The sequence below is a fragment of the Diospyros lotus genome, unplaced genomic scaffold, assembly GCF_014633365.1.
Source record: "Diospyros lotus cultivar Yz01 unplaced genomic scaffold, ASM1463336v1 superscaf1, whole genome shotgun sequence".
NCBI lineage: Eukaryota > Viridiplantae > Streptophyta > Magnoliopsida > Ericales > Ebenaceae > Diospyros > Diospyros lotus.
In genome coordinates, this window is record NW_026267104.1 from 2,085,032 (window position 1) to 2,108,892 (window position 23,861).

General features: G+C 35.4%; 3 protein-coding genes and 1 pseudogene across 13 annotated transcripts in view; 3 read left to right on the forward strand and 1 right to left on the reverse strand.

Annotated features, from left to right (window-relative positions):
• Window positions 1–887: 887 nt before the first annotated feature.
• LOC127793128 (ABC transporter B family member 25-like) lies at window positions 888–8,237 on the forward strand (annotated as a pseudogene).
• Window positions 8,238–13,097: 4,860 nt separating this feature from the next.
• On the forward strand, window positions 13,098–20,284 carry LOC127792990 (ABC transporter B family member 25-like). Of its 3 annotated transcripts, none has more exons than XM_052323711.1 (18): window positions 13,098–13,256; window positions 13,338–13,560; window positions 13,909–13,977; window positions 14,077–14,112; window positions 14,204–14,278; window positions 14,434–14,558; window positions 14,848–14,947; window positions 15,419–15,590; window positions 15,700–15,818; window positions 16,392–16,502; window positions 16,592–16,736; window positions 16,863–16,995; window positions 17,425–17,500; window positions 17,609–17,674; window positions 17,911–18,018; window positions 18,139–18,246; window positions 18,342–18,539; window positions 18,632–20,284. In XM_052323711.1, exons 2-18 carry the CDS (start codon window positions 13,498–13,500, stop codon window positions 18,833–18,835), a joined length of 1,908 nt encoding a protein of 635 aa, XP_052179671.1. In that variant the 5' UTR covers window positions 13,098–13,256; window positions 13,338–13,497; the 3' UTR covers window positions 18,836–20,284. The 3 variants fall into 3 exon arrangements, with proteins under 3 accessions (XP_052179671.1, XP_052179672.1, XP_052179674.1); XM_052323712.1 differs by having other exon boundaries at window positions 13,111–13,256; window positions 13,341–13,560; XM_052323714.1 differs by lacking the exon at window positions 14,204–14,278 and having other exon boundaries at window positions 13,112–13,560.
• LOC127792991 (transcription termination factor MTERF15, mitochondrial) lies at window positions 19,337–22,093 on the reverse strand. Its single transcript, XM_052323715.1, has 2 exons — window positions 20,394–22,093; window positions 19,337–19,841 (listed from the first exon to the last, which is right to left on the reverse strand). Exon 1 carries the CDS (start codon window positions 22,089–22,091, stop codon window positions 20,724–20,726), a length of 1,368 nt encoding a protein of 455 aa, XP_052179675.1. The 5' UTR covers window positions 22,092–22,093; the 3' UTR covers window positions 19,337–19,841; window positions 20,394–20,723.
• A 1,005-nt stretch (window positions 22,094–23,098) lies between these two features.
• The window catches only part of LOC127793036 (protein GLUTELIN PRECURSOR ACCUMULATION 3-like), a 77,457-nt gene continuing 76,694 nt past the window's right edge, over window positions 23,099–23,861 (forward strand). For 4 of the 9 annotated variants that reach the window (XM_052323799.1, XM_052323798.1, XM_052323795.1 and 1 more), the window contains exon 1: window positions 23,099–23,445. In XM_052323799.1, coding sequence (XP_052179759.1) covers window positions 23,256–23,445 — 190 coding nt within the window. In that variant the 5' untranslated portion in view covers window positions 23,099–23,255. The remainder of the gene's footprint in view (window positions 23,446–23,861) is intronic. The other 5 variants (XM_052323794.1, XM_052323793.1, XM_052323792.1 and 2 more) reach the window with 3 other exon arrangements.

Sequence of the window (23,861 nt, forward strand, 5' to 3'; positions counted from 1 at the left end):
GTTTTTTATCGAAAATGTTTATCGTTTTCGTTTCTGTGCAACATAAATTTCAGTCATATTTGATTTAGATCTAAGACCGTTATCTTTAGTCAAATTTTATCTTGTTCATATGATTATAGTTAGGACAGTATGTTAGAATCATCTTACATTTTGGATTGGATTTTGTCTATAATTAGGGGCATACGATGGATTCAGAAACTTCATGTCTGTCCTCTCTATATGCTTGTTTCTTCTTCCTCTACTTTCTTCCCCATCCTTTCTTTACAACTGACCAAGTTTACGTACAATGCACGGTTCTTCCTCACCTTTTAAATGGAACTAGACCTTAATTCTTGAAATTTCAGGGAGCTTCTTAATTGCTCTTTTGTTTCTTTTTTCATTGTAATTCATGTTTTTGTAGGCTAAAATTAATTTCTGAGGGGAAAGCTCAAATCCTCAAATATGGATGGACAAATATATATGCATTAGTTATTTGTTTTTTTTGACATTTTCTTGACAAATATATATATATATATATTTATCTTAATTTATTTTTATAATGTGTTGTGTTGTCGTCGTTAAAATACCAGATATGAAAATTATATATGGATAAGTTTACAGTAAATTTTTTTTATTGTTGATGGCGTTTTGTAAAATAAGAATAAAGTTATATTTAAAAATGATAATTCTAAAATGCAAAAAAATTTACTATATTATATAAGAATCATGCTAGATGTACATCTATTTTGTACATTTTAGGCTACATAAGAGAGTATTATGACTAAAATACCCTCCGCCTCACATGCACCTCTATGCGCCTCATGAGGGATTTTTTTGTCATAATACCCCCTTATGTAATTCAAGATGTACAAAATGAGTATACTAATAGCATTTTCCCTTATATAAACGTATTTAAGAATGATTATTTTAAAATTGAGATTTTATATGTATTTATCGGAATAGAATTTGAAGAGTTGGGTTGTCACACCCAACCCCACCAAATTACGATTTTGCCAAGCAAGCCAAATCTTTAACCCACAACCGAACTTCAACTAATTAATTATTGTGGACAAAGCTCAAGCCCAAACTTCTTCCAGAGCAATAACGCTTCTAAGCTTCACGCGGGCCAACAATGAAGACACGGAGCTTTTCGCGTCAAGCTCCTCTCCAGTTGGCCGCCTTTTCTCGTCGTTGCGGTGGACTGCCGATCGTCTTCAAGCGAGCTTCTCTCATTCATTGCACCGGCAGAACCTGGAGCTTATTCCCCCCTCGATTGCGGATGCGGTAGCTACAGTGTTGACAGCAGAGACACAACTCCTCTAACGGTCGAAAATAAGAAACCCTGCAACGGTCGCCGATCTGCGATCTCCTGGATCCAGAGATCTTCTCGATCTCCTCTTAACGGTCGCCGGCAGTTGTCTTCCTTGGCAAGCAAGTTTCATTCCTCTAACGGCTCAATTCCTGGGCATAAATCTCAATTTCTCTCTTCTCCATCGATCCCAATTTGTTCAATGTGGCATTCGGAACGAGCTTCGACTCCACCCGCTCTCTTCAGAACCTTCCAGTAACAGCGAGCGACAGTAATAAGAAGAAGAAGAAGAAGAATACCACTCAGAAAACAATATCCTAGGCATGGCTCTGGCTCCTACTTCAGCAGTTCGCCATTCTCCGATTCCGCCAAGTCTTCTCTCTCCATCTGCTCTTTTTGATTTTTATCTACTTTGATTGCTTCTATATATTGATGGTTGTCGTATGATGTATTTCAAAAAGGAGCAATCGAGAAAATTAGGAAAATACATAATTTATATTTCAGACGTACGACTAGATCAAAAGTATTTCGCTGTATTTGATGTTCTTCTTGGAATAGGAGAGAATAAACTTCTCGGTGTTTGCTTCTTTTCATATATGTATATACCTAATTAGTAGCAGTTTTTTTTTTTTGGGGTATGTCTTTCTGTATTGTGTTCTCTTTTTGGCCCCTGACCGTATCGAGATTCTGAATGTATGTCGAGTGTTTTGATATCTGGTTTCAGTTACATGGGCGTGAATGTTCAGAGGTTACAGCAACAGTTTGACGCTGAAGCTTTGAGTTCTTCTCATTGTTGTTTTAATAGTGGGAAGCCTATTTCTCAAGGGGTTTCTACTTTTGTTGATGGATTTACCGTGCCATATAGTCAGTTTTTGATGAACTTTGGTAATCTCCAATGGATGCAAAGAGGTGTTACCAAAAAACTTGAAAATTTTCTTGTTCTTGGAATCTTAAATTGAGCTGCAAGGATATGCGCTAAAGCATGGAGAGGACGCTTTGAGAACTAACATATCATATGCAGCAACTTCCATACAGTAGAAACAAGGACACGAGGTGCATAATAATGGGATAATCCACTGAACATGGTAGGTCCTCATCCTATACCTACTTCTTTTTCCTCACTTCTCCTCCTCTTTCTCCTTTGCCTACTTTAAAGCCATTTAGGTTTTTGCTGTTATTTCGATGTTTTGGCTCTTTCTTAATTTATAAATTTTGCAGTAACCCAATCTCTTCATTTGTATTTGAGAAACAGTGGTCGACATTATCCTTTCCTCTTTCTTACTGTCCGTGACAGAAGAGGTGCTTTGTCTATTGAGGTAATTTCCTTCTCTTGATCAGTAGTTTTCCTCAATTTTCATGGGATTAACTTTGCTATTTTTTTTTTCTTTGCAAGCAACAAAAATCTTTGTACGTTCATTTCTTCATCTTGCCAGGTGTTGTGGAGGGTTGCTTTGCCAATCAAGGTGTTCCACTTGTTCTTTTATTAGTAATTCCCTTTAACATTCAATGGCAAGGTATCTCTTGGCTGTTGTAGCATCAGAACTTTGTGCCAAAAATTTTGGATGCCTGGAGCACTTTTATCTCAGGCCATTAATCTCCAAAGCTAGATGCAGGCTTTAGATTTTGACTGTTTTCAAAATGTTGACTTATTATTTCCAGAATTTTACTTATCGGTGCTGACTTGATGTTTTGTTTTGTTGAAGAATTTTGCTTGACTACAAAGTCTGACTACTCTCTCATTTGGAATTGTGATGTTTTATGACATGGTATTTCAGGTATTGTTTAAATTTCTTATATTTGGGCATGTTTTTCTTTTTTGATTTGTCTTTTTAACCACTAAAATTCTTGGTCTCACTTCTGTTTATGTCTAAAGGATCATCTCGAAGTCATTTTGAGTCTTTTAGCCAACAGTCTTAGTTCAGTCTTCAAGAGATTTGCTGTATTATCATTTCAAGGAGCTTTAAGATGGTTCATTGTTTTGCTTCGTTTCTGCATTCTCTCAATGAAACAAAAAACCACTATGTTTTTGTTTGAAACTTAGTTTTGTATGCTCACTTTAGAACTTTGTTCAGAAAGTGATAAGATTCTTGAATTGTTCAGAAAGTGGTGCATTTTTAATTGTTATTGGTACGGATATGTTGGTTTATTTTTTCTTGCTTATCCTTATTTTTGCTTGGTGTGGATGTGTTGGTTTATTTATTTATTTCTTAATTTGCCTTATTGGTGTTGACTTGAGGTGTCCTTGCAATGAAGCATGGCAATCCATTCCAAGGATTGAATTATAGACATCAAACAAAGAATTGAAGTCAAAGGAATATACTGTCTGTTAAGGGATCCAGAAAATATTTTAAGAGTAAAATATTATGATTATTCTGTAGAACATTAATGATAAGGAGATTTAAAAGTTGGTTTTTTAGCTGTTTATCTTAAAAAAATTATTTTTATGTGATTAAAAATTTGTACAATTCAAGTGAAATAAATTCTATCAATTTTTTAGCAACTCATCTTCTTTAGAATTTCAAAATTATACAGAAAATAAACTTGAATGAATCCCAAAACAGTAATGCACTAACAGAGAGGTCTCTCTCTCTCTCTCGCTCACTCGCTCCCCCTCTCCCCCCTTTGCAGAGTGTTATTACTTGTAAGTGGGAACTACCTAGTTTTGTTTCCCAAATAGCATGATTTCTCAGCCAAATTTCTGAATTGTTAATTCTCATAGGTCATTACTTTCAAGTCAAAACCTGATGCTGGCAAATTGATTGTTGCTACCGTTGCTCTGTTGATAGAATCCACTTCAAGTTTACTGGTTGAGAGCCCAATATTTCCTTTTATTTCCTCGTATTGCTTTCCCTTTTCTTGTCTGTCTTGCTTATTTTAATCATGATTCTAAAATAGCCCTTCCATTTTAAATTAATTGGGCTGTGATAGCTTTATAATTTCCAATGTTCATGTTGCAGCCGGGATTTGGCAGGAAAATCATTGACACTGTGTCAAGGGTATCCAAACAGCAGAGCAAAAGGCTGGAGCATTAGATGCAGTCAAGAGCACCATAATTGGCATTTCTTTGATTGTCATATTTGGGTAGGAGCATCACGAAACTCATTGGCTTTTTGCGATATGCTGCTTTCCTTCTCTATCTTAACAGGTAAAAACAAAACATGTAAGCTTAAAAATGTGGTGCTAGGGACTTCTTCCTGCGAGTCTGAAGATTTGAAGACTGAACAATCCGTTGTTTGGCATTTCTTTGATTGTCATATTTGGGTAGGAGCATCACGAAACTCATTGGCTTTTTGCGATATGCTGCTTTCCTTCTCTATCTTAACAGGTAAAAACAAAACATGTAAGCTTAAAAATGTGGTGCTAGGGACTTCTTCCTGCGAGTCTGAAGATTTGAAGACTGAACAATCCGTTGTTTGTGTTATATTATGAATTTCTGTAAGCAATTGCTCTTTCATTTCAAGCCATGTTATACTTGATTTTTATCTCATCCCAAGAAGTTGTCCATCTTTTTTATCTTTGCAGCTCAGTCTCCACACCACTTTGGGGATGGATATTTTCTTCTACCAAGGAAAGGGTTGTTGCTCGAAGACCAAGACTTTTGGTGGCCAACTTCTCCTGGTCTTCATCAAAGAAGAACCAGTCCTTCACGTTACATTGGACCTTGAAATTCTTGGACTCTAGTCTTTCTCTATACAAGGATGGAAAGGCTTGTAATTGTAAACTGGACTGTTCTCTTTGCGACAGGTGTAAACCACAATGGGCAAAGTTCTCAGGACTAAATGCTAAGGAAGTGATAGAGCTTCTCTCCTGGACAGACAAGTAACTCTTTGTTCTTACTTTCTCAGTGACCCAGTTATGGTTTTTCTGGACCAAAAATTCTGCAACTATTTTAATTTCTGGCATTGCCCATGTGAAATATTTTAACTTCATTTTGGTGGATTATACTTATTTATTGAGGGTAGATCAGATGATTCTTAGATGGAAAAACCCTTGGGGATTTTCTCGGTGCCTGCCAACTGTTTGTCTTTATGTTTCAGAACCTATGTCTCGATAACTTTCTTGACTGTTTTCCTTTAAGCAATTGCCCTTTCATTTCAAGCCATGTATTCTTAATTATTGTCTTATCCCAAGAAGCTGTCTATCTTTTTATTTTTTTGCAGCTCAGTTTCCACAGCACTTTGGGCATGGTTGTTTTCTTCTGCTAGTGAAAGGGTTATTGCTCGGTTGAGGAAGAACTTGTTCAGTCATGTCATCCACCAAGTTAGTTTAAGTCTTCCTTGCAAGTTTAATAATCTATCCTGACACAATGAATCCCATTTTGTTGCTAGAGAATCATATTTCTTGTCACTTTCCACATGCTTGGATACTTAATAGCTTTGAAACACTTTCTATGTGAAGGGTTTTCACAGTGGTTGATGGTTGCAGGAAATAGCATTTTCTGATGTTACCCACATAGGGGAACTGCTAGGTAAGCTACTGAAGATGCGCAGATTATAAAAAATGCAGCAAGTACCATTACCAACCTCTCCAAGGCTGTAAGCAATGTTTGTACCATTGTTTATTAGGCTTGGTTTCATGTTTTCTACGTAATGAAAGTGAACATTTAATATCTAAATCATTTATGACCATTGACCAAACTATGAACCTTTTTTATGCAATGCAGATTTAGCATTCTCATCTTGTTTTCTACTATTTATCTTCAGTTTTGGCTTTGGTTGTTGTCGCGGCCATTTCTATTGCTGTCTGCAAATTTGGGCTCTTTCATCGTAAACGTTATCACAAGACACAAGCTGCAGCTGCTGTTACTTACTCAATTGCTGAGGTATGTTGGTTCCATGTGACTCTCTCAATATAATAACTTTATGTTGTCAAGTGTTGCCATTACCAGCCATGAAACCAATTTGAATATCTCATTCAACAAAGTTATGTTGTTAAGTCTTGCAATTACCAGCCACAAAACCATATTTTATCTAACAATTAACAACTTTATGTTGTTCCATATTGCACTTATAAACATGATTCATAAAGGGTTCAGAGAGTACACTGTATTACACATTTATGTCTATTTTTGCCTAGAGTATCCTGAAGAATGCTTCCAGAATTGAGTAATGGTGAGGCATATTTAAAAAAGTGAATGCATAAAGAAATTGGCAAATATGGTTTCTGCATACCAGTGATGGAACACAGTTATGCATCTAGAGAATTTTTGATTGTTGTGGTTTGAATAGTTGTAAAACCATTTCATTGTGTTAATTTCGCATAAGTATTTTAGAAGTTAAATATTACTCAACAGCTGATAAAATACTTATGTTTCATCATTACTTACCCTTGTTGATTTTTCAGTTAAATGCACAATTTTTGTTCAGGAAACTTTTAGTGTCACATGCACAACAAGATCTTTTGCTCAGGAGGCGTATGAGATTTCACACTAATCTTCGAAAGATGTCGAGACACTAAAGCTTGGGATTAAACAGGGTGTGAGTTCCATAATTCCTCTCTCTCTCTCTCTCAGAAAACAGCAGTCATTAGCAACAGTTTTTTGTGTTGTTTTTTGCTGCAGAAAGTAGTTGGATTGTTCTCTGGAGGTCTAAATGCATATTCAACACTGAACAATAGTGATCTATTGAGGTAATTTGACAATCACAGGATCTATGACTCCAGGATCTCTAACATTATTTATTCTTTATAGTCTTACAGGTAATTCCCTCTTTTTTGCTTTCATCTGACTCGAGCTATTAAAACACTGAACATGTTTCCATCCACGAGAGTTTCAAATTTTGGCTTATTAGCTGACTAACTCATCTGTTTCTACTGTCAGTTGGATCATCTGTGTCTGGGTTATCTGGCCTGTGTATAGTAGCAATGAAAGCTGCTGAGCAAGTAGGTGGGTTTTCCAGCTTCTGGATTGTGTCTCATCCATGCCTTAAGTCAGGAAACGAATATCCTTTGGGATTAGTTCTTGGAATTCTCTGCTCTAATATGTTACTTTATTTTTTAGTAGTGAAAACTTGTTGCTTGATGTCGTGGAAAAAGGTATTCTGAAATGGAGTGTGAAGCAGCATTACTATTTCTTTGGGGGAATTGGGGTAGGACCCAAAATTTAAAGAGTCCCACTTTGGAGATTCTTTTAGATGTAACTTGACCATAATGAAGGATATGAAACATCTCTCAGCTCCACCTTCCAATCTGTCTTATCCCTAGGATATGTGGACAATATTTGCCAATTTTTTATGAGGGAAAACAACTATCTATCAAATCCTTACGCTTTCTAATAGACAGACAGACAGACAGAGACTTTTTCCTTGAACTGTGTCATAACCCAAATTGTTGTTTACTTTCGAGCACCATTTTTGAGTAGCCATATTATCTTTACTAATCCTTTCAAGATCATTCCCCTTTTCTAAGTCAGTCCTAGGCCATCCAAGGTTGAACTCTCTTTTCCTTCTAATTGTAGATAACATAATTCATTGACACTGAAAACCTTGAAAAAACAATGCAGTGTTTGATAAATTCATCTTCCGGTACAGTGGTGTCTGGAAGTAATAACACATTTTTTATTGCAGTGATCAATATGCAAAACAGGAGTTAGATGATATCTGGGTCTGCCTATCCTCCCCGCCTGATCCTTATGGTGCGCAAGGTTGTGATACTCTCCTTGACTTTTTGCAGAAGGGACATAATTACACATTGTATGGCTTTAAATCCAGTAGGTTCTGATTATAATGGTATCATGTTATGTTCATGCAGAGAATATCATTGAAACTGCACACCCTGGGTTATGGGTTTCCTTGGTTTGTTCGAGTGGTGGTGGAAAGGTAGTTTTTATATACTCCCATGGATACTTGTTCGTGCTTTTCTTGTTACTTACATATCCTAAAAGGCAAAAGATTCCGTGACCCTCGCAAAGCGGTGGGCTGCACTGGGGATGCGCTTTGATCCTAAAAGCTGAAAGATTGATGCCATTTTATGTGAAAATGTGTGTCGTTTTTTGTGGATGGAAGCATGGGATGTACATTCCCGTACTCATGTTTTTATTTATGTACTGCAGACCACAATAGCTAACCAAGTTGAAAATGTTCTATGGATCCCATCAAGGGAAAATTTTTACTAAATGGGGATATACTAACTTACAAACAACTTTATGTATTCAACTTTGGATTCTTTGCTTATGTAATGCATGAAAAATTTTCAATCCTATCAACTCTGCTTTTGAAAACACAGATTAACACAGTGAGCCAGGCGCCTGTTCTCTTCAATTGTTCCATAGAGAACATTGCATACGGATTGAATGGCAAAGCAAGTAGTGATGATATGGAAAATGCCGCAGTAATTTTCTCTTCAAATTCAACCAGCAACCATACCATCTTCTCTGCCCAATACTTACGACTATTATCATGTTACTCACGGAGTGCTGTAGAAAATGGCTAATGCCCATGGCTATTTTTCTAGGGGTTTCTATTTTTGTTGATGGATTTACCGTGCCACCTAGTCAGGTTTTGATGAACTTGGCCATCTTCAATAGATGCAAAGAGGCGTTACCAAAAAACTTGAAAATTCTCTTTCCTTTGGAATCTTAACAGGAGCCGCAAGGATATATGCTAAAGCATGGAGAGGACGCTATGAGAACTAACATCATGTTACACATCATCTGCAGTAACCTTCCAGACATACAATCAAGAACATGAGGTACACAATAATTGGACAATCCGCTAAACATGGTAGCTCTTCCTATACCTACTTCCTTTTCCTCACTTCTTCTTCTCTTTCTCCTCTGCCTACTTTAAAACTATTTAGGTTTTCACTGTTATTTCAATGTTTTGGCATATTCCTAATTTATAAATTTTGCAGTACACCAATCTCTTCATTTGTCTTTGAGAAACATTGGTCAACATTATCCTTTCCTCTTTCTTACCATCTGTGACAGAAGAGGTGCTTGTCGACTGAGGTTATTTTCTTTTCTTAATTAGTAGTTTTCCTCGGTTTTCATGGGATTAAGTTTTTTTTTTTGGCTTGCAAGCAACATAAGTCTGTACCTTCTTTTCTTCGTCTGGCCAGGTGTTGTGGAGGGTTGTTTTACCAATCAAGGTGTACCACTTGTTCTTTTTATATTGACATTCAATGGCGAGGGTATCTCTTGGCTGTCGTAGCATCAGAACTTTGTGCCAAAAGCTTTGGATGCTTGGAACATTTTTATCTCAGGTCATTAATCTTCAATGGTAGATGCACGCTTTAGATTTTGACTATTTTCAAATTTTTGACTTATTATTTCCTAAATTTTACTTATGGGTGCTAACTTGATGTCTTCTTTTGTTGAAGAATTTTGCTTGATTATGAATAAATGCTGACTACCCTTTCATTTGAAATTATGATGTTTTATGACATGACTTGATATTTCGGGCATTGTTTAAATTTTTTTATAGTTGGGCTTGCTTCTTATTTTTTTAGTTGTTTTTTTAATCATTAAAATTCTTTGTTTCCCTTTTGTTTATGTTTATATTTATAAAGGGTTATTTTAAAATTATAATAAGTTTTTTAGTCAATAATTTTGGATCAATCCTCATGAGGTTCATTGTATTATCATTTTAAAGAGTTTTAAAATGTTCCATTGTGTTTGTATTCCCTCAATAACAACTAAAACAATTGTGTTTTTTTGTTAGAATATTAGACTACGTTCTTTTTACTATTTTCAAGTTATTTTTAATTTTTAATTTTTTAAAATAATAAAAACACATTCTTTTTATTGTTTTTAAAATTATATTTTTGAAAATAAAAAAAATTATAAAAAAAATTCAAAATAATAAAAAGTTATTTTGAATGAAAACACATTTATTTATATTTATTATTATCATAATAAATAATAATATTTTTAATTTACTGAATAATCAAAATTTTAATATTTTTAATAAATAATGAAAACACATTTATTTATATTTATATTATTATTCTAAACTCAAAATATATTTATTTATTTATATTTTATTATTGTAATGGAAAAAAATATTATAAAATTCATTAACTTTAAAATATATATATTTTTAACAATATATTAACATTAAATATTTTTAATTTATTGAATAATTAAATTTATTAAATAAAATATTATTAAAAAATTATTTTTAAAATTTCAAAGAGAACGCGGTTTCTAACTTTTTATTTTAAGAAATGATTTTTCAAAATGATAAAGAGAACGCGTTTGTCAATTTTTTAAAAATAGACTATCAAAACAGAAAATTAAAAATAAATTTAAATTTAAAACTAAAAATTAAAAAATAAAGAAAACGCAATTTAAGTTTTGTATGCGGACGTTAGAAATTTGTTCAAAAAAGATGTAGATACTAGATTTTTAAAGTGTTTATTCATATCTTTCTTTGTTAATTTTTTATTATTTTTAATAATTAATGTATTTTTAATTGTTTATTGGTATTGATACTGTGATTTATTTTTTTCTTGCTTATCCTTAATTTTTTATTAGTGTGTATGTATTGATTGATTTATTTATTTCTTAATTTACCTTATTGGTGTCCTCTTGAAGTGACGCATATGGCTGTTGATTCCAAGGATTGAATTACAAACATCAAACAAATAATGAAATTCAACTAAATATACTTGTCAAAGGTTCCAGAATATATTTTAAGAGAAATATTTTAATTATTTTATAGAAAATTAATTATAAAGAGAATTAAAAATTGGTGTTTAGCAATGTATACCGAAAACTTAGGTTGCCTTTTTTTTTTGTGTTGTTTTCAGGTTATTTTTTTTTAAATAATAAAAATATGTTTATTTTATTATTTTAAGACAAATAATAAAAAAAATAATTTTTATTAATTAGATTTATTATTTTATTTTAATAATAAAATTTTATTAAAAATAATAAATTGTATCATTTAATAATTAAATGTATTGAATAAAATATCATAAAATAATTTTTCTCAAAATTTTAAAGTAAATGTATTTTTTAATTTTTTATTTTAAAAAAATAATTTTTTAAAATAACAAAAAAACATGTTTTCAGTTTTTTTTTAAAATAAGTTATCAAATAGAAAATTAAAAATAAATTTAAAATTCAAAACTGAAAATTAAGAATGCAAAAATAACACAGTTTTAATTTTTAGAAGACTAAATTGGTGCAATAAATTCTATCAATTTTTTAACAACTCATTTTGTGTACCAATTTCAAAAATTACCCAAAAAATAAACTTGAATAAATTCAAAATGATAATGCACTTAACAGAGAGGTCTCTGTCTTTCTCTCTTCTGGTTCATCTCCTTCACGAAGGAAGGCAAGGGCTTTTAAACTTGGTGGTATTTTATTTGATTTTTTTAATAAGTCAATATTTTTTATTTGTTCAAGAAATCCAAATGTATTTTTAATATATAAACTGTAAGTTACACATAACACTAAGGGTGTGTTTGATTACAAATATAGAATTTATATGAAAATAAAAAAAAAATAGGTAATTAAATTGTTTAGAATTAAATTTGATGAAAAATGTTAATTAAAAATGTTTGATTGGCTTAATTTTTTACTTAAAAATTATTATACTTTTCTATCTTTTGATGTTTGATTGCTATTATTTTTCATGAAAATAATCATATACATATACGTAGATAATTAATAATCAAATACACAAATCAATAATTAACTACATAAAATAATAAAAAATACATATATTCAAAAAATAAATCAAATATACAAATATAAAATAATCAAGCAGTGGGTCAGTGGGTCTCTAGTTGCCCAACAAGTTCAGGCACAGCCACCGTCATCACCCAGCCACAACTGTCGTCACCGTTTAGCCACTATCGTCGTCACCAGTTGTCGTTGTCATCGTCGCTGTTGGTCGAGGCATCGTTCGTCATTGTCGTCTATTGCGCGCGGAATCGCCACACTTGCATTGCGACCTTTTGTCTTTCTCCTACAACATGTTCGTTCGTTTCTCTAGTCACTGCCCACACCTCCGTCGTTGCCTACACCTTAATCGATAGTCGTTGCCTACGTCTCCAGTTACCGCCCACGCCTTCACTATTACCTATGTTTTACAAGTCGTCGATGGCTGTTGCAATCGTTGGATCTGGTCGATCCTTCTTTTCTTTTCTTCGTTGATGAATGATAGTGGGCGATGGTGGAAGGGGAAGGTCAACTATATGGTGGGTGGGTTTTTTCATTTTCATGAAAAATTGTATCTACCCTCAATAAGAAAACCAATTACAGCAAAAGTGAAAAAATAACATCACGTGATCATAAGTGAGAAAATTTTTTCTATGAGAAATTTGGCCAATCAAACACATCAAAAGCTGAATTTTAGGTGAAAAATGATTATTTTTCATAAAAAAAAATTGTTGTTTGATTGGAAAAATATGAAAAAGGAAAATATTTTTAAATTTGAAACTGTTTGATTGAAATTATTTTCATAAAAAATGTCACATCAATAAAAAAATTTCCATGCATGTTGCATGCTTGATTGCTTAAGGTTTTCCATGGAAAAATTTTATGATGTAACACATTGAAAAATGTCTTAGTCTATTTTCCATAGAAAATTGTAATTAGGAGAGATGGGAATTATGTATATTTTTTTTTCATATTTTTTCAATCAAATACACCATATTAGAAATATTATTTAGATATTGGTTATGATATTTTTTATAATAATCATATATTAATATATTATATTTTATATCACATTAATTTAAATATACAACACAATAATAAATAAATAATTATTATCAAAAGTGTTTGAATTGAATTTGAAAATAGCCTATCCCTACGCATAGCTGCATGCCAAGAAGTATTATCATATCATATAGCGGAGAATCTCCCAACAAAGATACATAAGCAGTGACAAAAGCCGTCCACGTTGCTCTCTCCGCTAGGTTGATGGATGGATGTCAAATTCATCCAACTTTTTCGTAGAAGAAGCGCTGATGAGGAGGACCCATCTTCTGAAGACCTTTCGAGATTATCGTACTGGTGAATTTCTTACTATCGAAATGTTTTAAGTTGAGAAACAATAAAGAATGACTTCTAAGCAATTTCCATTTGAAAATAAAGAAGACCAAGACTTTCGGTGGATTTTTACTCCTGAGCTTCATAGAAGAACCAATCATTCACGTTCTCTTGGAAGTTGAAATCCTTGGAGTTTGTCTCTATTTAAGGACGGAAGGGCGGCCTGTAATTTGGGTTGTTCTCTTCGTAAGAGGCAGAGACAGCAATGGGCGGATTCTCACGGACGAATGGCTTGGGAAGTGAGAGAGCTCCTCTCCTGGACACACAAGTAAATCTTTGTTCTTACTTTCTCAGTGACCCAGTTATGGCTCTTTCTGGACAAAAAATTCTGCAACTATTTTGTTTTCTGGTGGATTATGCTTTATTTGTTGAGGGAATATCAGATGATTCTCAGATGAAAAACCCTTGGGGATTTTCTTTGTGCCCACCAACTGTCTGTCTTTATGTTTCAGAACATATGTTTGGATGACATTCTTGAGTGGGTCCCTTATAATATGAGCTTCTAGAGAGAGTTTCTTGGAGCACTATGATCTCTATGGCTCTCCCAGACAGTCTTGATTTGCGCCTCTTGCTTCTCCGAGGTGTTCTTTCTTTGAATTTTTGTCTTTTCATGTAGGGGCGAAGGAGCAATAATGCCTCAGAAGCTGGTCAACTAACGGACCTTGAGCATGGAGATGCAGTACCGGTATAAAACCTTCTATTGCACTTTGCAATTCTTTTGTCATGTTTAGTATTGACTGCATGTTTGAAGTGCTAAGTGCTAATCTTCTTCTTGGAAATTTAGGCTGCAAATGTGGGTTTTTGCAGAGTGCTATCACTTGTAAGTGGGAACTACCTAGTTTTATTGCCAACAAAGCATGATTTCAAAGTCGAATGTCTGAAATTGAGTCTCATTGGTCATTACTTTCCAGGCAAAACCTGATGCAGGCAAATTGATTATTGCTACCATTGCTCTGTTGATAGCATCCACTTCAAGTTTACTGATTGTATGTAGTTCTTGTAATCTAACCTCACCATTCCCCTTGTATTCCCTTCCTTTTTTGTCTGTCTTGCCTATTTTAATCATGATGCTAAAATAGTCCTTCTGTTTTAACCTAATTGGGCCCTGATAGCTTTCTGCTTTCCAATGTTCATGCTGCAGCCAAAATTTGGTGGGAAAATTATTGACATTGTGTCAAGGGATATCCAAACACCAGAGCAAAAGGCTGAAGCATTAGATGCGGTCAAGAGCACCATAATTGGCATTTTTTTGATTGTCATAATTGGGTATGACCATCACGAAACTCATTGGCTTTAGTTTTTGTGATATGCTACTTTCCCTTTCTATCTTAACAACTAAAAACCAATCGTTTAAGCTTAAAAATGTGGTGCTTAGGACTTCTTCCTGGGAGTCTAGAGCTTCGAAGACTAAACAATCCGTTGTTTGTGTTAGACTACTGTACCTTTTGAGTATTAAAAGTTGGATTTCTGTTAAGCAATTGCTCTTTCATTTCAAACCATTTATATAGGATTATTTTCTCATCCCAAGAAGTTGTCCATTTTTTTTTCTTTGCAGCTCAGTTTCCACAGCACTTCGGGCATGGTTATTTTCTTCTGCTAGTGAAAGAGTTGTTGCTCGGTTGAGAAAGAACTTGTTCAATCATCTCATCCACCAAGTTAGTTGTTTTACTTGCAAGTTTAATAATAAAAATTAATAAAACTTTTCACATGAATCTTTTACAAAACTCTTACCTAATACTAACATTATCAACTAATCCGAGTGCTTTGTTTTTAGACCATGATATTTGATTCGCCAAATACATCATTATTATATACTTTTTCATATATATGGTGCAACCTAATTCTTATTTTTAACTCTTTTTTTTTTATTTGCAATACCTAAATAATAGGAAATTCACTCGACAGTGATATATGTTGCATATGTAAATCCTAGATATGAAAATATGCGGAATTTCTCTTTGAAAAGGTATAGAAAAAAACAAAAAAACAAAAGGAATATCCTGACATAATGAATCCCATTTCGTTGCTAGAGAATCATTTTCTTGTCACTTTCCACATGCTTGGGAACTTTATAGCATTGAAACACTTTCTATGTGAAGGTTTTTCACAGTGGCTGATGATTGCAGGAAATAGCATTTTTTGATGTTACCCGCACAGGGGAACTGTTAAGTAGGCTATCTGAAGACACGCAGATTATAAAAAATGCAGCGACTACCAACCTCTCCGAGGCTTTAAAGAATGTTTCTACCATGTTTATTGGTCTTGGTTTCATGTTTTCTACATCATGGAAGTTGACATGTAATTTCTCTATCATTTATGAACTATGAACTTCTTCCAAACTATGAACTTTTTTATTATGCAATCCAGATTTAACATTCTCATCTTGTTTTTGACTATTTATCTTCAGTGTTGGCTTTGGTTGTTGTCCCGGCCATTTCCATTGCTGTCCGCAAATTTGGGCGTTTTCTTCGTGACCTTTCTCACAAGACACAAGCTGCAGCTGCTGTTGCTTCCTCAATTGCTGAGGTTTGTTGGTGGCATTAGAAATTTTAGTTTCCCATATGCTGAATCTCTCAATATATTAACTTTATGTTGTTAAGTATTGCCATTACCAGCCATGAAACCAATTTGAATATCTCATTCAATAAAGTTATGTTTTGTTAAGTCTTGCAATTAGTGGCCACAAAACCATATTATATCTAACAATTAAACAACTTTATGTTGTTTCATCTTGCAATTATAAACATGATCCATGAAGGGTTCAAAGAGTATAATGTATTGGATATGTTATGTCTATGGTTGCTTAGCGTATCCGGAAGAATGTTCACAGACTTGAATAATGGTGAGGCATAATTAAAAAATTGAATGCATAAAGGGATCAGAAAATATGGTTACTGCATACCACGGATGGGACTCAGTTGTGCAACTAGACCATATTTGATTGTTGTGATTTGAGTAGTTGTAAAACCACGTCTTTGTGTTAATCTTCATACAAGTATTTAAGCACTTAAATATTACTCTACAGCTGATAAATTACTTAATTTTCATCTTTACTTACACTTGCTGATTTTTCTGTCAAATGCACAACTTTTTGTTTAGGAAACTTTTGGTGGCATACGCACAATAAGATCTTTTGCTCAGGAGGGGTATGAGATTTCCCGCTATTCTGAGAAAGTTGACGAGACACTAAAGCTCGGGCTTAAACAGGCTGTGAGTTCCATAATGCATCTCTCTCTCTCTCTCTCTCGGAAGAACAGCACATCAATGGCAACAGTTTCTTATGTTGTTTTCTGCTGCAGAAAGTAGTTGGATTGTTCTTTGGAGGTCTAAATGCAGCATCAACACTGTCAGTTATCACAGTGGTGATCTATGGAGCTAATCTGACAATCACAGGATCTATGACTCCAGGATCTCTAACATCATTCATTCTTTATAGTCTTACTGGTGATCCCCTCATTTTATTTTTGTCTTCATCTGAATTGAGCTGCGATGCCACTGAACAGGTTTCCATCCATGAGAGTTTCAAATTTTGGTTTATTAGCTGATTAACTCAACTGCTTCTACTGTCAGTTGGATCATCTGTATCTGGATTATCTGGACTATATACGGTAGCAATGAAAGCTGCTGGAGCTAGTAGGCGGGTTTTCCAGCTTCTGGATCGTGTCCCATCTATGCCTAAATCAGGAAATGAATGTCCTTTGGGGTTAGTTCTTTGAATTCTCTGGTCTGGTATGTCGCACTATTTTTTAATTGAGAGAATTTGTTAATTAATGTTGTTGAAAAAGTTATTTTGAGATAGAGAGTGAAGTATCATTACTATTGGGATCATTTTTTGGGGAATTGGACCCTGGATTTGAAGAGTCCCACTTTGGAGATACTTTTGGATGTAACTGAACCATAATGAAGGATAAGAATGATCTCTCAGCTCCACCTTCCAATCTGTCTTATCCCAAGGATTATTCCCCTTTTCTGAAGTCTGTCCTAGGCCATCCCAAGTTGGACTCTCTTTTCCTTCTAAGTGTAGATAACATAATTCATTAACATAAAAACCTTGAAAAACAATACAGGGCTTGATAAATACATCGTTTGGTACATTGGTGTCTGGAAGTGATAACACATTCTTTTATTGCAGTGATCAAGATGCAGAACTGGTATTAGATGATATCTGGTTTGCCTATCCTTCCCGTCCGAGCAATATGGTGCTCAAAGTAGTGATGCTCTCCTTGACTTGTTGCAGATGAAATATAATTTACACATTGTATGACTTTTAATTCGATAGATTCTGATTAGAAGGATGTCATATTATGTGGATACAGGGAATATCATTGAAACTGGAGCCTGGATCAAAGGTTGCCCTGGTTGGTCCAAGTGGTGGTGGAAAGGTAATTTTTACATATTCCCGGGATACTTGTTTGTTTGTTTGTTTTTTTTTTCCTTCCTTTCATACCTAAAAGTCAAATATTTTTTAAATCTTGCAAAGCCTCATGCTCTGAAAACGCCTGTTGATCCCAAAAGCAGAAAGATTGATGCCGATTTATGTGAAAATATGTGTCGTCTTTTATGGATAGAAGCGTGGGATGTATATTCCGGTACTCATTTTTTTATTTGTGTACTGCAGACCACAATAGCTAACCTCATTGAAAGGTTCTATGATCCCATCAAGGGAAAGATATTGCTAAATGGGGTCCCTTTAGTAGCTATATCTCATGAACATCTTCATAGAAAGGTAAAATGGTCCTAAGATACGTTCAACGAACATCTTTATGCGTTCAACTGTGGATTCTGTGCCTGTTGTGTAATGCATAAAAATTGTTCAATCTTACCAACTTTGCTTTTGAGAACACAGATTAGCATAGTGAGCCAGGAGCCTGTTCTTTTCAACTGTTCCATAGAGGAGAACATTGCCTACGGGTTGGATGGCAAAGCCAGTAGTGATGATGTAGAAAATGCAGCGGTAAGACTTAAATCTTCAAATGTAACTAGCAGCAACCATTCTCTCTGTCCAATACTTATGACTACGATCATGTTACTCATCATCGAGTCCTGCAGAAAATGGCTAATGCTCATGAATTCATTTCTAAATTCCCGGACAAATACCAAACCCATGTGGGAGAGCGTGGGGTAAGGCTTTCAGGAGGTCAGAAGCAGAGAATCGCAATAGCAAGAGCTCTCCTGATGAACCCAAAAATCCTTCTGTTAGATGAAGCCACAAGTGCTTTGGATGCTGAAAGCGAATACCTAGTCCAGGTCCAACTTATAGAAGCTTTATTGGAAGAAAAATGTGAATTTATCTTTGCACATATGGTTGATTTTACTTGTGATGCTCTTGGGTTGTGTAGGATGCCATGGATTCTCTTATGAAGGGCAGGACTGTCCTAGTCATAGCTCACAGACTCTCAACTGTCAAAAGTGCAAACGTTGTAGCAGTTGTTTCTGATGGTCAGGTAGTTGAATGTGGAACTCATGAGGAGCTCCTCAGCAAGGATGGCACCTACGCTGCTTTAGTGAGGAGACAATTACAAGGGCCGAGAAATGAAACCTAGAGTCGCATGGTGAACTGGTAGAAAACATCAGATCTGGTGTGAAATTTCTACCAGCAGTTCATGGACGTAAGAATTCTACTCTGATTAGTGACTCACACAAATCCCATTTATCTCGTGCTTATGTATGCTGAAAATTGTTTATATGCTTGGCCGGTATTTGCTCTTTCGACCAAGTCTACAATATTAGAAAAATGTTTATGTTCTGGGCAATCATTCTGTTAGACCTCAGTTCTTGACATTAATTGACTATTGGATAGACTATAGGGCATATTAGAAAGCTTCTGCATCTTTTTTTTGGGTTGTATTTTATGTTACTATTTGCCAAAAATGATGTGTGAGGGGGCAAAGATCAAATCCATAAACATGAATGGGAAAAACACGTCATTTTCATACTTGGGCAAATATATACATGCACGTCTTAATCTGCAACATACCGTGTCCGGTATTGCCACCAAACCCCGAAGATGTATGAGATTGCTTTTGTGACTGGAAGATTACAGGTTCAAATAATGGAAATAGTCTACTAGTGAAATGAGAATGAGATTGTATACAAAAATAACCCTTCAAAAAGTGGGAGCTTTATGCCCCAGGGGCACATTTAGACATAAAAAGGCTTGGAAGTTGTATAACGTTATACAAGAGTCGTTCTAGTAATTATCATTTCAACATTCTAACCCAACTCTATGCTAGAAGCCTGCACCCTCCAGTAAGTAGTATGAAAGGGAGGTGAATAGTTTCAATCTATCACCTGTCTCGATTTTCAACTGCACGTAAGAAGTATGTCCAAATGCAGGATAACCATCCAGAATCCTCAACCAAGCCCATTGTTACCATAACGTACATTGGTCTTTACTCTTTAATCCTCCATCTTTCAGCATTGAAACTGCTAAGCAGTGACCAATTTGGACTTGGCATCATTGGCTTGTGAAGAACTCGAAAATTATGCAACAGAAATTGATTCTAGTATACAGCTCCGCATGGCTCCTATCAGAACTTGCACCTGGTGCTGCAACACATTACGGCAAAGTAATTCTAAAACATACAAGAAACTGGGGGAAACTGAACAAGAGAAAGAAACACAAAACAAGTTGAGACATCACCATCCAAAATCAAACCCTGCAGCCTTGGAGTAACAATAAGAACCCAAGGAATCAGAGAACGGAAATGCATCACATATGTACATATATTGGCGATAATTGAGTGACAAGAAGCTGTCCTTTTAGGGGTCTGAGCTGAACCATTACCATATTGGCCTACCAAGCTGATATGTTTTGATCAATAGAAATATATACCAATCATGTTTGGACTTGAATTGAGCCCAAAAGCAGTCCTCAGAGGAATTACATCAGATATAATGGGCACCAAATCACACAGGTCTTAGAGGAATTACATAATCCAAAACATTTATAAGCATGAGGTAAGAACTATCAGGCGTGCCCCCCCCCCCCCCCCCCCCCAAAAAAAAAAAAAAAAAAAAAAAAAAAACTAGGTCCTTTCTGCAGTAAGGTTTAAAGCGTAACAATTAAGTAATTGGCGGAAAAAGAAAGCATAAAATTACCTTGTGTTCTGATGTCCATGATCAGATTGGTGGACAGAGCCAATCAACCATGATGACTAACTTGCAGAAGTTAGAGACCTTGCAACAGATAGACATTCTAATGATGGCAAAGATAGTTCTTCTGAGACGTGTCTTCTCTAATAAAGAATCCTGCAACATTCTACCTCAGCTATAAAAAGCTGACATTAAAATGGGATCGTTAATTCCCTTTTGCAACAAAGCAAGTTTGAAGTTGTTCACCAGCTACTGTCATGTAGAACATTTCCATTCAATGAGATCAGGTTCAAGGAAACCAACTTGATTTACGTTTAACAAACTGGGCCCCCCTCACTAAACAAGCATTTCCATGAAAGACTTGATGTTCTTAAGATCTTCTTTGGATTCTGGGTATTTTTGGGGCTTGAAAAGTTTCCACATTCCAACTGGATGTTGTCTTTTAACTTCCACTTGTCTTGCGAACCCGCCAAACAACTTTTCACACTCTGGATATGGCTTGACATATAGACTGTAAAATCTCTGCCTGCTGAGTTTGATCAAACCCTTCAAACCCACCTCACCTCCAAGACCACCCTTAGATCTCAAGTATTCAATCACATCATATCGAGGAACAATCTGCTTCTCAAAATTAACACCCAGATATTCTGGAACATCAACCACCCAAAGAACATCAAGTTTCATCGTGTGTATTAAGAACTCGAGTTTCTTCTCAATGTCCTCTATCACATACAGTATTGCTCGCGGCTCTCTCCGCAATATCTTAAAGGCATCCCCACGTATCAAACCGTATCTGCATAAGCAATCAACCTTCCTTTTCACCTCGATCCCAGCCCTAAAAGACCCATCACGATGAATTTTCTCTTTAATCACCACACGACACTTCAAAGTCCTCAGCAGTCCCACACATCGGGAGAGCTCCCCTAGTTCCAATCCTAGGACACCTGGGTCCCTAAGAATTTCTCTCCTGACCACATCCAGGCTAAAACCCAAATCTTCAAATTCATCAAACAAGGGCTTCAGCTTAGTTTGCACTCCACATGCCAGAATACGAGGAAACACATTAAAAACCCAATCAATTTGGTTCTTATCAATTCCAGTTCCCACCAAGAATTCAATTCTGTCCCGAATTCCATCCTCATTCATGACAAGTACCATAGGAAACTCCTCTAAAACCCTAGCCACAGTTCCATCACTAAACCCTAAACTCTTCAAACGCGATACAAACCCAGAAACCTCCCCCGGCCCCATACCCAACTTTCTGGAAACCTCAAGAACATTCCGAATCACCAAAGAACTAGCATTCGGAATCCCAAGTTCCGAAATACCTAATTCCCAATTCTTGAGGAACTCAAAATCCAGAATCCAAGGACAATTGTTAACCACGGAAACGAGAAATTCCTGAGACCGTTTCAAGGACATGAGAATCTTCAGGGAGTTTTCGATATCGGAGGAACTGGAGAAGATTAAAAATCGATTCTTTGAAAGCAAATCGTGGAGCTGAGATGCAGGGAAACCGTACCTTTGGAAGACATCTGCGAGGGAAATTAGCTTCCTGTACTGGGATTGCTGCGTGAATTCTGGGGAATTTGATTGTTTTGTAGAGAAATCTCGGCGCTTTGGGTTTGAGCATTGAGAGAGTGGTCTGTGGGTTGACGTGATAAGGCGACGGAATGCCGATCTGGTTAAAACCGTAATCGCCATTGCCATTGCGAAGCTTGCCCCCCCGCCGTGTGAGTGTGTGAGTGTGTGTGTGTGTGTGTGTGTGAGAGAGAGAGAGAGAGAGAGAGAGAGAGAGAGAGAGGTGTCTCTGGTCCCAAACAGGCCGCTTCTCAGTTGCATGGACTTGTTGGGCCCACTTTTCAGCTGGATGGGCTTCTTGCTTTTGTTGTTGGTATTTATTTCTGTATGTTATTTTCGATATGATTTTCAATCTTAACAGTGTCTCTTCAAATTTTGGTTCGATTCTTTAGCATTACAAACCCAAATCTAATTAAGACCACCCTACCAGTAAGCTATGGCTTATGGCAGTTACATTCTTTAATCTATTTGCAGTTGTCTACTGAGCTATGCCACTCTCACATTTTACTTTTCAGTTGCTATTAAAGTAAATCTTAAATGCTTGTACTTACCCTTTGCAGAGTCATTTAAAGGCATTAATGCCTTTTCACAGTTCAAGACCCATCCAATTTGTCAAAACATGGGCCTCAAAAAATTTAATATCTCTTAGGCCCATCTAGCAATGAGCCCACTAGGGTTGCAATATTTTCGTGCACAATTTTAATTTACATTATTAAGTCAAATGGACTACATAATTTACTTTGGTTCGATCCAAATTAGCCTTTGTACAGTATAATTGTAATGGTTTTCATATTAATGTTATATATACATATATTTATTGTATTATTATTTACATGTATAGTTTTAATTCAAAAGTTATAAACTTTTATGTAACAATATTCAAAACCATTATTTAAGTCTAAAGCAAATGGTAATCCAATGGTTTAGTTTAATTTGATTTATGTATCAAAGATAATTTCATTTAGCTCAAAATGAAAGAAATTATAATTTAATTCATGATTTAATTTTTAAATTAAATTTAATGAAAACCAACCAAAATCCTATAAAAATTCTTTCAAATACAATTATATTGTATGACGACACATCCACTAAACTGAACCGAGACGTGTACACCCCTAAGCGTGACACTTGTTAATGGCCGCTTCTCTGCGCTCTGCATGAACCCAAATCAAATCCCCTCATTCGCAACTCCACAAGCCAAAACGACGAGCCCATTTCTCTTTCCCTCTGTTTCTGCTTCTTGCAAAATTTTCATTCTCAGGTTCTGGGTTCGCTTCATCTGGAAAAATGAAATGGGAAAAGTTGTCGATTCAGAGCCGGGTCGGGGAAGAAGATCAGGATCTGGGCCCGATTTGTGGACCTGGGACGAGGTGGGGACACACCTGTAACGCCATTAGAGACGGCAAGCTTCTCTACGTTTTCGGTGGCTATGGCAAGGATAACTCTCAGACCAACCAAGTTCACGTCTTTGACACTGGTGGGTCTCAAACAATCCTTCTTATTTTTGGTGTTTTTGAGTCTTCAGATTATTGATTTCAGATTTTAATGAAGCTTTGGATAGTCGTAGTGCCTTCTTCTGTATTGCTACCTCTAGGGTTTAATTAGTTTGATGTATGACTTTGGAATGGAACAAGTATTTAGCAAAAGAGATAGAGGGATACTGAGAAATATTGTGTGAGAACACTTAGACATCATATGAGGTATAAGGGCTTTATAAAAGATAAAGTTATATATATATATAAATGATTAGAGAGCTAAATTTTTAATAGTGGTTCTCACGTAGGGGGATGAAATGTTGTTATGACTTTGAACTAAATACTTCTTTGGGTTATTATAGGGGTCTTTCCCGTTAACTTATTTTATCTTCATGGTCTGTAGTGTTCATGGATTTCT